This window comes from Microtus ochrogaster, chromosome 7 (assembly GCF_000317375.1).
Source record: "Microtus ochrogaster isolate Prairie Vole_2 chromosome 7, MicOch1.0, whole genome shotgun sequence".
Classification (NCBI taxonomy): Eukaryota; Metazoa; Chordata; class Mammalia; order Rodentia; family Cricetidae; genus Microtus; species Microtus ochrogaster.
Window position 1 is genome coordinate 61461740 of NC_022014.1, and position 15588 is coordinate 61477327.

Here is a 15588-nt window from a genome sequence, read left to right on the forward strand (position 1 = left end):
GCAGAGGCAGGTGGATCTCTGTGAGTTCGAGGCCAGCCTGGTCTACAAGAGCTAGTTCCAGGACAGGCTCCAAAGCTACAGAGAAACCCTGTCTAGAAAAACCAACCAACCAAACAAACAAAAACAAAACAACAAAAGAAAAAAAAAAGAAAAGAAAAAAAAGGTTAGTGCATGTTAAGTAAGCTCTCCTTTTTACTTTCTTGAGATGGTATCATGAAGTTGCCCAAGCTTGCCTTGAACTGCATCTGTTGCACAAGCAAGCCTTGAACTATTGATCTTTCTGCTCCAGCCTCCCCAGTAGTTGGGATCAGTTTTCTGCCACTGAGGCTTCATTTCTATCTACTTCCAAAGAGTAACCATCACTTCAATCTTAGTTCTGTGCTGCTTGTTTATTTTTCTTAGTAGTTTCACCAAGTCTGTTGAATGTAATATATTTGAGGAAATTCACACATATACCTTCTTTTACCTCCTGCTTTTATGAGATTCTTATGCATTGTGTATTGTCAGGAGGACTAGGGTTGGTGGTGTTTATTTTTAACCTTCATAAACAGTGTTGCTTTGGCCATTTGTTTCTATTTGTATTTCTGCAGTAACATGTGGTGTATTCCTAGGGGGTGGTTGGAGAGTATGCCTTTCTTTACCTCTCACACGATACCCAAATGTTCCTGCAGTGTGCCGGTTTACATTCACACTCATCAGTAGTTTACTAGAGTCTGTGCTGCTCAGCTTGTCCAAACACATTTGCTAATCTCATATTTTAAGCAGTTTAGTACTTATGCAGTGGTATTTTATGGTTTTTAATTATTGTTTACTAGATGACTGAAAAAAATTAAATACCTTTGCATGTTTTTTGTCCAAGTTTTCTCTTTGGTTCAAGGCTTATTTAGGCATAGTGTACTTTTTTCTTTAGGTGGACTGTCTGACTGGCTTGAGTTTAGGAACATTTTATATTGCTTTTCCCATTTTGTGAAGTATCTTTTCATTCTGTTCCTGGTAATTTACTAAGTAAACTACCTAGTAGTTTACCGTCCTTGTGGGTACACAGGGAGGCCAGACAGTATTGGAGTCCTTAGGGCTAGAGTTAGAGTGTGGATGCTGGGATCCAACTCCAGTCCTCATGATTGAGCAACAAGTGCTTTTCGCTGCTGAGCCATTGCTCCAGGCTTGGCTTATCACCTTTTGACTCTTGAATTTTTCAGGATGCAATAAAGAAGTAAACCAATTTATTCCTTTTTTCTTTCTGGCTGTTCTTTCTTAAATGAGTGCCTTCTACAACCATTCTTTGTGTAGTTTTGTTTTCCCAGACTTACAGGCATCCCTCATATTTGCTTGTGACCCTTTTCTGTGCTTCAGTCTGCTATGGGGTTATTTTTATATTCTGTCCTTTTAGTTGAGTTTTGGTGGGCAGAATATGTAAGTGAGTGATTTAGTCTACCATCATGAATTTGCAGTTATGACTTAGTATTACAGAATTGTTGACTGTCACTGAACTTAATTAGACACTATATAGTTTGGAATTGATCTAAGAGTTGTTACTTAATATTTTAGTTATCTTAAACATGCTTCTTGGGGCTGGAGAGATGGCTCAGAGGTTAAGAGCCCTGGCTTCTCTTCCAGAGGTCCTGAGTTCAATTCCCAGCAACCAGATGATGGCTCACAATCATCTGTAATGAGATCTGGTGCCCTCTTTTGGCTTGTAGGCATACATGGAGGCTGAACACTATGTACATAATAAATAAATAAATCTTTAAAAAAAAGAGTTTTAAAAAATGCTTCTTAACCATTCATTCAAAGTATCGATTTTTTTCATTATAAGATGAAATAATGGGAGTAATTTTATGTCTCAGAAGTTTATTGTAAGTATTACCTAAAGTAATTCATGCAAGCTTCTTAGTATAGAACCTTGTTCATGTGTTCAGTAAATGCTGATAGGTGAGACATGGTTCAGCAGTTGAGAGCACGTGCTGCTCTTGCAGAGGACCTGACTTCAGTTCCCAGCACCCACCTCAAGAGATGAACAACTGCCTATCACACTAGCTCCAGGGAATCTGATGGCCTCTTCTGGCCTGTTTTGTGCTCATAAAGGAACATGTTATATAATAGTCAATCACGTACACACATGCTTGCATACACACAAGTGAGAGAATATGGAAGGCAGCGGTAGGCAGGTCTCTGAGTTCGCGATTAGGTTAGCTTGGTCTATGTAGCAAGTTCTAAGCAAGCCAGGGCTACATAGTGATACCCTTTTCAAATATCTATATAACCCAAACAAATTAAAATTGTTAAAATTTGAGTATTTAAAAGTTGTTAAAAAAAGTAGCAATTTCTGGAAAGATTTAATATGTGCTAGCTTCTGATGAAATGGAATTATAATTGTAACATAGAGCTGGGCTCGAGTACTTGCATGGCATGTAGGAGGCCTTGGGTTTATTTCCTAGCAAAGAAAAACAAGACCAGTGTACCTTGCTTCTCCATGTAACCATGACTGAGAGTTATCTGGAAGTAGAAAATCTGTCCTGTGATTTGTTTCAGTATTGGTTTATGGGTTATTATAGTTATTTATAGATTTTTTTGATTAGAGGATTAATTCAAATTCTTAAGTAGTATGCTGGTTGGTTTTATGTCAACTTGACACAAGCTAGAATCATTTTGGAAGAGGGAACCTCAGCTGAGAAAATGCCCTCACCAGATTGACCTGTGGAAAAGCCTGTGGTGCACTTTCTTGATTGATGTGGGAGGACCTAGTTCACTGTATGCACTGCTACCCCTTGGCTGATGGTCCTGTTCTGTAAGAAAGCAGGCTGAGAAAGCCATGAGGAACAAGTCAGTAAGCATTCCATTGTGCTCTCTGCTATCCAGGTTTTTAATAATGGAGTATGAAATGGAAGTGTTAAGATGAAATAAACCCTTTCTTTCCAGCCAAAATTGGTCTTGGTCATGGTGTTTTAGCACAACAATAAAAACCCTTACCTCAGACAAGTAGATTCTGAATGTACCCTCTCTCTTTCCTTCCTGTTCATTCATTCATTCTGGACTAGGAGTTGAATCTAGGACCTTGAGAATACTAGGCAGGTGCTTTGCTTCTGACTACATCTCCAGCTCAAGATGTTTTCCTTAAACTTTTTTGTTGTACAAATTTAAGTGTTAACATGCTAATTCAAGAACTGTTGCTTGTCATATTCTAATAACTGTGCTTATGTATGTACCTGGAGAAGTAAAATATAAAATATTTTCTTTCTTATTACAGCAGAATGGCCAAAGACGATGACAGGTCTTCCCAGCACATCCGGGACAACTGCCAGTGTGGTTATCATACGGGGCATGAAGATGTATGTAGCTCATGTAGGTGACTCTGGGGTTGTCCTTGGAATTCAGGATGACCCAAAGGATGATTTTGTCAGAGCTGTGGAGGTGACACAAGACCATAAGCCAGAACTTCCCAAGGAAAGAGAAAGAATCGAAGGACTTGGTGGGAGGTAATTATTTGTTTTGTCTTATTTTGGTTTTGTTTAGTCAGCTGTCTACACTGTCTTTTGTCTTTACTTTTCCTCCACCATTCCCTTTTAATTGAGACAGATTTTGTTATGTGGGCCAGCCTGCATGTAACCCGTTGTGTAACCCAGGCTGGTCTACAATTGGTGACCCTCTGCTTTAGTATCCTCACTGCTGGGATTATATACATATCCTTCCTCCCTTTCCCTCTCTTCTTTTGAGACAGACTCTTATATAGCTGAACCTGACCTGGAACTCCTAGTCTTCCTGACTCAATACTGACATCATTTGGAATCTGGACAGAGCAGAACAGCTAATCTGTGCCATGTACCTTGCTGATACTATTTTTTTTTTTTTTTACAGTTTATCATTAAACAAGTGCTCTCCTGTTTTAGTCTTCTGGGACTTGTGCCATAAGTACAGAGACATAAAGCATTGAGTGACAGGAATGACATTGTTTTCCATTTTTGCAGGTCTCTGTAGTATTTAGAAGGTGACAGTCTCATATCTTCTGTCTTTACTCTGCCATGGAATCTTAGCTTGGTTGCAGTAGCTGGGGACACACTCTCTCTCTCTCTCTCTCTCTCTCTCTCTCTCTCTCTCTCTCTCTCTCTCTCTCTCTCTCTGTTTGAGACAACTTGTGTGGACCAGGTTTGCCTTAGACTGACAGAGATCCTCTGACTTTCTGTCACCAAGGCCAGGAGTTTTTTTTATTATCTGTCACCAGCCACAAGGGTGTGTGACTGTGAGTTTGAGGTTGTCTTGAGCCACATAGCAAGTTACAGGCTAGCTGTGCTATATAGTAGAGATACTTTTTCAAAAAAACAAAACAAATGTCATCTATGCTCTCTCTGCCTATTCAGTCTTCATTCCCTTACCCTTGGCAACCACTGACCTGTTCACTGTTAGAGTTTTATAGAAGCCCCCACACAAGGTTTTGTAGTAAATGAATCCATCATTTAGCTACTTATTTATTCCTGGGGTTCTATAGCATAGCCAATCATTCCTCTGCTGAAAAACTACCTGTAGACGCATGGCCTTCTCAACCATGGAGAAAACACTTGCTTTGAAAGCTTTGGCATTTCCTGTGGAGTCGCCAGACCATATTTTGAGAGACATTTTGCTAATATGTACATGGCTTCACCTTTTAGATTTTAATCTTAAACTGGAATTTAAAAAAGCTAAGCAATGTAGTTGAGATACAGGTTAATTTTTTCATATGGCGTCCAGTAACTAGTTAGACAATTACACACCTCTTATTGAATTCTTACACTTTTATTTCTTGGAAAGATTGTGTTGAGTTTATCATTTCCTCCTACTTTTTCTGGTTAAGATAAACAACTGTCAGCTCTGTGGTAGGGTGGCATTCCTTATTGTGAAATGAAGCTCCTTCTGACTAGAGACTACATAGACCAGGTAGTTACAGTCCTTATTTATTTTATGTGTATGTATGTGTCTGAATGTTTGCCACATGTATGCATGTGACCATGGAGTCCAGAAGAGGGCATTGGATCCCCTAGACCTGGAGTTAGAGGTGATGTAAGCCACCAGTGAAGCTGCTGGAGCTGAGCTTGGGTCCTCTGTAAGAGCAGTAAGTGCTTTTCAATGCTGAACCAGCACTCTAGCGCTGTAGTTAAAGTCTTGTTAGAGGCTGCTGATTGTTGAGGCATCTGAAACTCTCCTGACTGTGTTGAGTATTGGGGCTTATGCCTGTTATCCCAGCATTCTAGAGGATAAAGCAGAATTACCAGGAGTTGGTGGCCAGCCCAAGTTACATATTAAATTTTAGGTGGGCCTTAATTACAAAGTGAGACCCTGTCTCAAACAAATAAGCAAAACCCTATCTATCTAAACTGTGTGGCCTTGTTTATTTAAAACTTAGCTGTTAAGCCAGGCATGGTGGTACATGCTATAACCCCAGCATTTGGAGCAGAGGCAGGGAGACTGCTGCAGGTTAGAGGCCAGCCTTGTCTACAAAGCAAGTTCCTGACCAGCCAAGGCCACCTAGCAACATCCTGTGTCAAAAAAGCTCTTTAGTTGTAATTTTTGTGACTAGATTCCTGGGAATTCTTACTAAGGATTGCTTTCAAGATCCTTTGTCTTTGAAATTGCTGTCTTGAATACTTTTATTATTTTTTTTCTATTACCTGTAGTCTTAAATGAATCTGCTTTCAGGGTATAGGCTACTTAATCTTACCAGAGATAGTTGTACATATACTTGGGTCTTTTTCCATGTTTGTTTTGTCTTTCATATACTAGTACTATAATCTCTCTCACCTCTGTGTGTGAGAGAGGGAGACACAGACGCAGGGAGAATCTCATGCACCCTACTGCTGTTTTTTCTCTAGTTACCCACAGTATTCATTCTTTCATTTATTCATTCATTTATTTTAGAGGCAAGGTCTCACCCCATTCCCCCACAATATCTGTCTGTCTGTCTGTCTGTCTGTCTGTCTGTCTGTCTGTCTGTCTGTCTGTTTTTGAGACAGGGTCTCACTATGTACCTCTGTCTGTCCTGGAACTTATTATGTAGACCAGGTTGGCTTGGATCTCTCAGAACTCTGCCTACCTCTGCTTACTGATTGCTGGGATCAAGCACGTGTGCAACCATACCCAGCCCCTATAATCTTTTAAATTGAGTCATTATTTGATTTTTTGTCATTTCTGGAAATCAGACCCAGGTCCTGTTATGAAATGCTCTGCTGCTGAGTTGTCACTAGTCTCTCTCGTTTTTTGTTTGTTTTTGAGACAGGGTTTCTCTGTGTAACCTGGAACTCAGTTCTGTCCTGGAACTCAGAGATCTGCCTGCCTCCCTCCCAAGTGCTGGGACTAAAGGCTTGTGCCACCATGCCCAGCATGTCACTAGTCAGTCTCTCTCTCTCTCTTAAAGATTCACTTATTTATTATGTATACAGTGTTCTGTGTGCATATATGCCTGCATGTCAGATGAGACACCAGATATCATTACAAATGGTTGTGAGCTACTATTGCTGGGAATTGAACACAGGACCTCTGGAAGAGCAGCCAGTGCTGTTAACCTCTGAGCCATCTCTCCAGCCCCATTAGTTTCTTACTACACATTTTTTAATATTGGTGGGCCTGATACCTTCTTAGTTTTTTTAGGAAAATATTTTTCTAGTTTATATTTATTTTTAATAATCTATTTAGCTTTTATTTTATGTGCATTGGTGTAAAGGTGTCAGATCCCCTGGAACTGTAATTACAGACAGTTGTGAGCTGCCATGTGGGTGCTGGGAATTGAACCTGGGTCCTCTGGAAGAGCAGCCAGTACTCTTACCTGCTGAGCCATTTCTCCAGCCCCTATTTTATTTATTTATTTTTTGGTTTTTCGAGACAGGGTTTCTCTGTGGCTTTGGAGCCTGTCCTGGAACTAGCTCTTATAGACCAGGCTGGTATCAAATTCACAGAGATCCGCCTGCCTCTGCCTCCCGAGTGCTGGGATTAAAGGTGTGCGCCACCACTGCCCGGCTTTATTTTTTTTTTTAACTTGAATTTTTAAAGTTGTATTTTCTTTCATTTTTTTTAATAGCCTTTAAAAAGAGTTTATGGTTTTTGCCTTTTCCCTTAAAAATACCATCTGGACAGTTGGACACACGCTTTTTGCCATTTGGGAACAGGTGTCTTTTTGCAAAAATTGAGCCATTTTATGATCAGTTATTTCCTGTCTTCCCTCTGTCCCTACCTAGGCAGTTGGCCAGCGCTCTTGTTTTTCCAGCCTTCTGTTGATGCACAGTCAGCTCTCTGCATGTCAGGCTGTTCTCTCCATTTGCCTCTTAATACATAACAGCAGCAGGGTATGTAGTAAAAGCAGTAGCTTGCAACATTGCTTTGGTTTTAGACTTTTTTTTCTTAAACAGCACATTATTTGTTGTGTTTCTTAGACACCCAAAGACCATAATACCCTTGCTAATATAATTTCTAGGTAGTTCCTAATTTGTATTGGAGACAGCTGCTGGAATTGCTTCCAACCGGAGGCTCGCCCTGTCAGTAGTCTTTGAGAAAGAACACTGACTTTAAGATGACTTGAGCCGGGCGGTGGTGGCACACGCCTTTAATCCCAGCACTCGGGAGGCAGAGGCAGGCGGATCTCTGTGAGTTCGAGGCCAGCCTGGTCTACCAAGGGAGTTCCAGGACAGGCTCCAAAGCTACAGAGAAACCCTGTCTCGAAAAACCAAAAAAAAAAAAAAAAAAAAAAAAGGACTTAAAAAAAAAAAGTTGGCGGCAATTCTCATCGTATTTCTCCTGTTTCATGTGCTTGTGAATGTCCAATGTACTTTATTCTATCCCCAATTGAGCCTCAGCATTGAATAAGCATAAGAAATGACTGCCCCCTGAGTAAATTGGGAGTGTGGGGACCATGGAAGAGGGTCAAAGGAGAGGGGAGAGAAAGAGAGGAGAGGAGAGAAAACTATATGGCTAAATAAGAACAATAAAACATTAAATGACTGCCTGTGGATGGAGGGCTCCTGGCCACCAGCTAGCTCTATCCAAAAGAATTACACGGAAACTATATTCATTTTAAATACTGCTTGGCCCATTAACTCTAGCCTCTTACTGGCTAATTCTCACATCTTGATTAACCCATTTCTAATAATCTGTGTAGCACCATGAGGTGGTGGCTTACCAGGAAGGATCTTAACCTGCATCCATCTTGGAGAGGCAAGCTATATCGTCTGCTCGCTTCCCTTCTTCCCAGCATTCTGTTTGGTCTACTCCGTCTATCTAAATCCTGCCCTATTAAAAAGCCAAGGCAGTTTCTTTATTAACCAATGAAAGTAACACATAGACAGATGACCCACCTACATCAACTGCCCTTGGTCTTCTAACTCTCCCTGTCTATAGAAATGAAAGTTGAACTTATTCTCCACAACAATGGTGAATGAAGGACTTTCTGGAGTTCTGTTCTGTATTGACATTTACAGCTCTGTGTTGATATTTCTGCTTATTCTATACTTGTTTCAGTCTTTAACTGTACTATTGTCCTATCACTGGTGACCACTGGCCACTGTTTAAGTTTAATAAAATTATAGACTCAGGGCTGGAGAGATGGCTCAGTGGTTAAGAGCATTGCCTGCTCTTCCAAAGGTTCTAAGTTCAATTCCCAGCAACCACATGGTGGCTCACAACCATCTGTATGAGGTCTGGTGCCCTCTTCTGGCCTGCAGGCATACATGCAGACAGAATATTGTATACATAATAAATAATTAAATATTTAAAAAACATTATAGACTCAGTTCCTCATTTCCTACTTAGTGTTTGCTATCATTGTGGTTAGTGTAGGACAGAATGAACATTTCCCACTGTTGCTCAGATCTCTTGGCTTGGTCCTATTTTTTGTTGCTTATCTTCTACTTTCTTTCATTTAGTCTTATTTGGGATTGTATGTGTCATGGAAAATGTGTGGAAGTCAGAGGATAATTAGGGAGTTTGTCTTTGCCTTCCACTTTATTTGAGACAGGGTTTCTTAGCTCTTTTTTTTTTTTTTTTCTGTCAAATACACCATGCCAGTGACCAGAAAGCTTCCTAGAATTCTCCTATCTCCCTGTAGGAATTCTGGGATTGCAGACATCCCTGCATCTGTGCCTGGCTTTTACATGAGTCCTGGAGATCTGGGTTCAGGTTTGAGACAGGGTTTTTCTGGAATAGCCCTGGTTGTCCTGGAATGTTGCAGGGAGTGGGGGGTCCTTTGTTTGTCCCGGCAGCCTGGCTAGCTTACACCTGAAATAACCACACAGAAACTGTATTAATTAAAACACTACTTGGCCATTAGCTCTAACTTCTTATTGGCTAACTCTTACATATTAGTTTAACCCATCTCCATTAATCTGTGTATTGCCACATGCCTGTGGCTTACCGGCAAGATTCTAACCAGCATCTGTCCGAGGCGGAGGATCCATGGCTTCTCTTACTCTGCCCTTCTTCCCAGCATTCAATTCTGTCTTCTCCGCTTACCTAAGTTCTGTACTATCAGGCCCAAAGCAGTTTCTTTATTCATTAACCAATGAAAACAATACATGAACAGAAGAACCTCCTACACCACTGGAACTCCTTTTGAAGACCAGGCTGGCCTCGAACTCACAGAGATCCTCCTACCTCTGTCTCTTCAGTGCTGGAAGTAAAGGTGTGCATCTTGTGGATAGAACCGAGGTTGTCAGGCTTGGTGGCAGGCACTTTTACCCCCATAGCCATTTTGTTGGCCCTTCTCCTCAATTTTATTTGGAGATACATTCCCTGTTGTCCATGTACCCGTACATTTGATGATCCTCCTACTTAGTCTCTTTAGTAGGTGAGATTACAGGCATCCACACCACCACACTTCAGGAACTGCTTTGTCTACCTGATTTTTGAGACGGTCTCTCACTTTGACCTGACCTTGCTGATTTGTGTAGGCTGAATAGCCAGCGAGCTCCAGGTGTCCTCATTTCTGCCTCCCCAGTGCTGCCTTCATCCTAAGTGTGTGCTACCAACACCACCCTGTCTTTATTTTTTTGGTTCCTGAGGATAGAACTCAAGTTTTTCTGTTTTTGCAGACTCTTTATTGACTCAGCTATCTTTGTAGTTCCTCTATTGGAATTTTTAAAAAAAATCAGGGGTATGGAGAGATGACTTAGCAGTTAAGAGCACTGGCTGCTCTTCCAGGAGTCCTAAGTTCAATTCCCAGCAACCACATGGTGGTTCACAACCATCTATAAGCAGCAGTTCCGTGGGATCAGATGCCCTCTTCTGGCACGCAGGTGTATGTGCAGCTAATAAATCTTTAAAAGATTTAGAAAATTTTTGTGTATGTGTATGTCAGAGGGTATACTGCAGAGAAACCATGATTAATTTGAAATAAGTGTCAATTTTCTTTTAAGTAAATCTCATTTGTCATACCAAGCACAGAATGAGCAACCAGCTCAATAATACTTTTAATTTTTTTCCCAAATAATTAACTATACTTATGAAAGCTTAAGGTACCCTGTGGTAACTAACTTTTTTGTATACTAATTAACGGTCTTATTGTTTTATGGCAAAGTTGTAGGAGGATTTTCCTATTCCGTAACTCCCATATGTGTATCTATAAAGCTCTTCTGTTCTCCAGGGCTAGCTTCATACTTTGAAATGTATAGGAATCTTTAGTCCAAGCAGACATTGAACCTTCTGCCACTACCTTCCAAGGGATTAGTCTGAGTCACCATGCCCAGCTCCTATTAATCTGCAAGTCAGAAACATTGCAGCTGACATCCTTTGTTTCTCTCATCCTTAAGAAATTGGAAAACTCTTTTAAATTTATCTTAAGTAAATGCTTTCCATCTATTGACTCTCTTTTTCACCTTCCCTGTTAAATTTGAGTCCTGTCGTCCTGGGCTTTTCTTTGTCCTAGCTCTTCATTTTCATATTATTTGCAGTTGGTTCTGTTTGGCCTACTGTAGTCAAATTTTTTTCATGTAAATCCTACACTGTTTTGTTTGTCTTTTTATAAGCCAGAACCTTGGCTTATTATATCTTTGTACTTGAAACATGTCATTTTATGATAATGTAATCTCTTTTTATTAATTCCTTACATATCAGGCTTGGTTATATGTTAATAATTTAAACTACTTATGAACTTTGTTTACTTTTTAGTGTGATGAACAAGTCTGGAGTGAATCGTGTAGTTTGGAAGAGACCTCGGCTTTCTCACAGTGGCCCTGTTAGGAGGAGTACAGTCATTGATCAGATTCCTTTCCTGGCTGTAGCGAGAGCACTTGGTAAGATGGATTTATAATTGGTAAAATAATTTTCTATTTTCTGCATTATATAGGAGTAAAAGATGATAGGGAGAGCAGAGGTCGTCTGTGGTAAGGTTAGAGATGATGAAACTATGAAAATACTTTAAATGTGAAGTAAGAGTTAAGGTATATACTTCAGCACCAGTTGTTCTTTGCTTACAATTTATGTTTGTGATCTTCTTAATTTTCATCTATACTTAGGGATATTTAGAGATCTGTGTGTCTGTCACTTAGATACATATATACCCACATGCCTGTCTAGGCTTAATGGTGTAATTAAAACTATTTTTCAATATTTTTACTTACTTCAACCCTTAATATCCTTAAGCTGTAGCAATTTGTTTTGTTTTTTAGCTAAATAAACTGTCCATGCCAAAATAAAAATAATTTTTTGTAGATATTCTGGTTTTAGAATAAAGACGAGAATTTTTTGTTTTGCTTTGTTTTTATATTATTTAGTTTTGGATATAATGAACAGATTTATTAAGGAAAATTTAGAGAACTCCCAATAGTAGGAGGGGCTCAATGGGAAGAATATCCTTGTCTAATTTTTGAGATGATCTTGCCAGGATGTATTGGCACACACCTTTAATCCCAGCACTCAGGAGGCAGAGACAAGTGGCTCTCTGTGAGTTTAACGTCAGTCTTGTCTTCAGAGCTAAGTTTGATCTGATATCACTGTATGGCCCTGTGTGACCTTGTCCTCACAACGATTCTCCTACTCCAGCCTCTCAAGTGGCTGGGCTTCTAGGCGTGAGTCAACACACATTGCTGAGACTAGAGAATTACAGCTAATAAAATAGGTGCATTGGCTATCATAAGATAGTTTTTCTAAAGAAAATTTTTGGGGCTGGAGAGATGGCTCAGCAATTAAGAGCAATGACTACTCTTCCAAAGTACCTGGGCTCAAGGGTTCAATTCCCAGCACCGACATAGGAGCTCACAATGGTCTGTAACTCCAGTTCCAGAGGATCCGACACCCTCACACAGGCAAACACCAATGCATGTAAAGTTAAAGATGATAAAATAGCAATTTATTTCTGAAGTAGGTACCCGAGTACCCCAGTGTCTGGTGTTTTGGTAGGCTTTGGAGGTGTAATGCAGTTAGACAGGCTGTTGTCACAGAATAATGCCAGGTAGTTAGGGAGTTACAGTAGGCCATGAAGTAGTAGATGGAGTAACTTTAGAGTAGGAAGGTTCCTTGAATGAAAGAAATGGTGGTGCAATAAAGAAGAATTTAGAAAGGGAAAAGTTCTTTACACAGTGTGACTGAAATGCCACTTTTAGGGAGTATTATTTTAGCTGTATCTTGAAAGAAAGGAAAGGGCTGATTATGTGAAAAATATTCCAGGCATGGATCCTGACTTGGGGAAGATTGTATCGTCTATCAGGAGTTGTCAAAGTGCTGGGCTGAAATGTGGTTCAGTTGCTAGAGTGTCTGCCTAACACATTCAAAACCCAGAGTTTGATCCCAGTACTGAGTAAACTAGGTGTTATGGTTCATACACCTCCCAGTACTTGGGAGGTGGAGACAAAAGGATCAGAAGTTCAAAGTCATCTTTAATTACATAATGAGCTTGATTCAAGTCTGTTGGCATACAAGACAGACTGTCTCAAAAGTGAACAAAAAGGCTTCAGTTGGTGAGGTAGACATAAGTTGCAGTCAAAACACAGGCACACTGAAAGTATTGTGATTTTGAGACTAGATAATAAAAAACTATAAGGGATAGTTGACTGTTCCATGTCTCCCATGATGAGAAGGACATGTTATCCTTTATGTACTATTCTGCCCAAGAATAGTAAGCTCAGTCTAGATTTATAAAAGTCTAGAGAAATGATAGTCCGGTTGAAGTGGCTTGTGCCTTTAATTCCAGGAGGCGAAGTTAGGTAGAACTCGGTGAGTTCAGGCCAGCCTGGTCTACTTGGAGTTCCATGTTGGCTGGAATAAGCAATTATATTACAGGTAAATACTATCATGAGCATAATGTGGTGGCTCATGCCTGTAATCCCAGTGGTCAGAAAGCAGAGGGAGGAGGATTCTTCAAGTTTGAGACTAGCCTGGTCAGTGAGCTCCTGGTTAGCTAGAACTACATAGTGAGATTCTGTCTCCAAAACCCAAAAATACTAACTAAAGGTTAAAGATGCTTTTCATTATGCCTGATACCTGACTTTGATCTCTGGGTCCCATGTGGTTGGAGAGAGTGCCCCCCTCCCTCAAGTTGTTCTCAGATCTCCATGTGCATCTCATGGCACATGTATATCCCCACACACGTGTACACATACCCAACTAAATTAAATGGAGAACATGTTTATAAACAACTGACACAGTGGCTATACATATGGAAAAACATTCAACTTCACTAGTATAAGAGAAATGTGAACCAAAACTGCATTGAGATCTCATCTTACTCTAGTCAAAATGATCATCGTGTAGAAAATACCAAATACAGGTGAGGATGTTGACTAAACAAGTAGGGAAAAGTGTCAAAATTGAATCTAGGTGATAGGTCTTCTTTGTCTTTTGTTTTTTTTAGAGACAGGATTTTTCTGTGTAACAGCTCTGATTGTCCTGGAACTTGTGTTATAGACCAGGCTGGTCTTGAACTCACAGAGATCCTTCTGTCTCTGCCCCTTGAGTGCTGGGATTAAGGGCCATCACCACCACCTGCCTTTGTCTTATATTTTAACCTTATTTTTGACAATTTTATCACTGTGTATAGTGTATTTTGTTTGTAGTCATCCTCATTGCCTCCTTTTCTCATCCCCCTGCTTCTGATTTCTGAGAATTGAGATTAGAGGTGTGTTCTTCCAAGCCTAGACACATTGGCAACTTTTGTATGTTGAGACAGTGTCTTGCTATGAAGCCCTAGAAAGCTGTAGAGCAGTGGTTTTCAACTTCCCTAATCTTGCAACCCGTTACTACAGTTCCCCACGTTGTGGTGACCTCAACCGTAAAATTATTTTCATTGTTACTTCATAACTAATTTTGCTACTGTTCTGAATCCTAATCAAACATCTGATAATCAGGATGTCTTATATGCAACTGCTGTGAAAGGGTCGTGCAGGCCTAATGGGGTCAGGACTCACAGGATGAAAACCTCTGGCCTTGAATTTACAATCTCGCCTGAACTTAAATTGACTTGACTTTATTTATATTCTAGTCTTGACTTGACTCTTCCTGCTTCTTTCTTTGGGTTACACCCAACTAATTTTTGCCATTTTAGTTGATAAGTCTTGAGTTATCATATAATAAAACTGTTATGTGTGCCTTGATCATAATAATTTCAAAATCAGGAGGTAGATGTGATACTTCTAGTTTCAGCATTTATGGAGGCTGAGACCAGGAGATATGTTTGAGGCCAGCCCAGTGAGACCTGCTTCAACCCCTCCCCGCCCCGAAAATAAGTAATGCATTGGAAACTGGAACTATATACTAGTTGTAGATTGCTCTCCTAACATGTCCAAGGCCCAAAGTTTGATCCCCCACACATCATCCCACCACATAGGAGGTACATCAGTTATTCCTGAGTAGTTTGTTGTTCTTTGCAGTGCTAAATTGAACCTTACACATACCAGACAACCACTGAACTATGCCAGATGTCCCTGAACAGATAACTATTTAGTGCTGTGTGTATGAAGTACAATAAGGACAAGATCTTTATCCTGATTAGCTAAGGAAGGAGAAGGACATTCATCAAGTGATTGTTTGCATGAAGAACTGGGCTGTTAACTACTTATATCTCAGCTATCCTTTTCACTAGGGAAGTGTAGCCAGGAGGCTGTGAGTTCAAGACCAGTGTGGGTCTTGAACTCAGATATTATCTCAAAAACAATAAGAAACAACAAGCAAATAAAAAAAAAGAGGGAAAAGTTTCACAGAGGTTGAACACTTCCTTGACCTGACCTAGGTCTTGGGTTCAACACCTAGCACAACAAGAGACAGAAGGATATGTTGTGTACATTTATAGAGTTGTATATCTAACACCATCCCTCAACTGTGTACTCATGATATGTAGGGTCTGAGGGGTGAAGAGTAGGTGCACACGTGCCATAATGCTCTCAAACAGGTTAGAGAACATCTCCCCAAAATTTCCTCCATCATGTGGGTGCTGGGGATTTAGTTCAGGAAGTCAGACTTGGTGGCAAGTGCTTTTAACCACCAAATCATCTCATTGACTCATTTTTCTGTTTTTGATTCCCCCCCTTCCTTTTTTGTTTTTTGTTTTTTTGTTTTTTTTTTGGTTTTTCGAGACAGGGTTTCTCTGTGGCTTTGGAGCCTGTCCTGGAACTAGCTCTGTAGACCAGACTGGTCTCGAACTCACAG

At 40.2% G+C, this 15588-nt stretch overlaps 1 protein-coding gene across 2 annotated transcripts in view; it reads left to right on the plus strand.

Annotated features, from left to right (window-relative positions):
• Positions 1 to 15588, plus strand: part of Ppm1d (protein phosphatase, Mg2+/Mn2+ dependent 1D) — a 39310-nt gene that overhangs the window by 11180 nt on the left and 12542 nt on the right. Inside the window, exons 2-3 of one of the 2 annotated variants that reach the window (XM_005350449.3) lie at positions 3248 to 3476; positions 11119 to 11243. In XM_005350449.3, the coding sequence (XP_005350506.1) occupies positions 3248 to 3476; positions 11119 to 11243 (354 nt within the window). The remainder of the gene's footprint in view (positions 1 to 3247; positions 3477 to 11118; positions 11244 to 15588) is intronic. The other variant, XM_026780784.1, reaches the window with a different exon arrangement.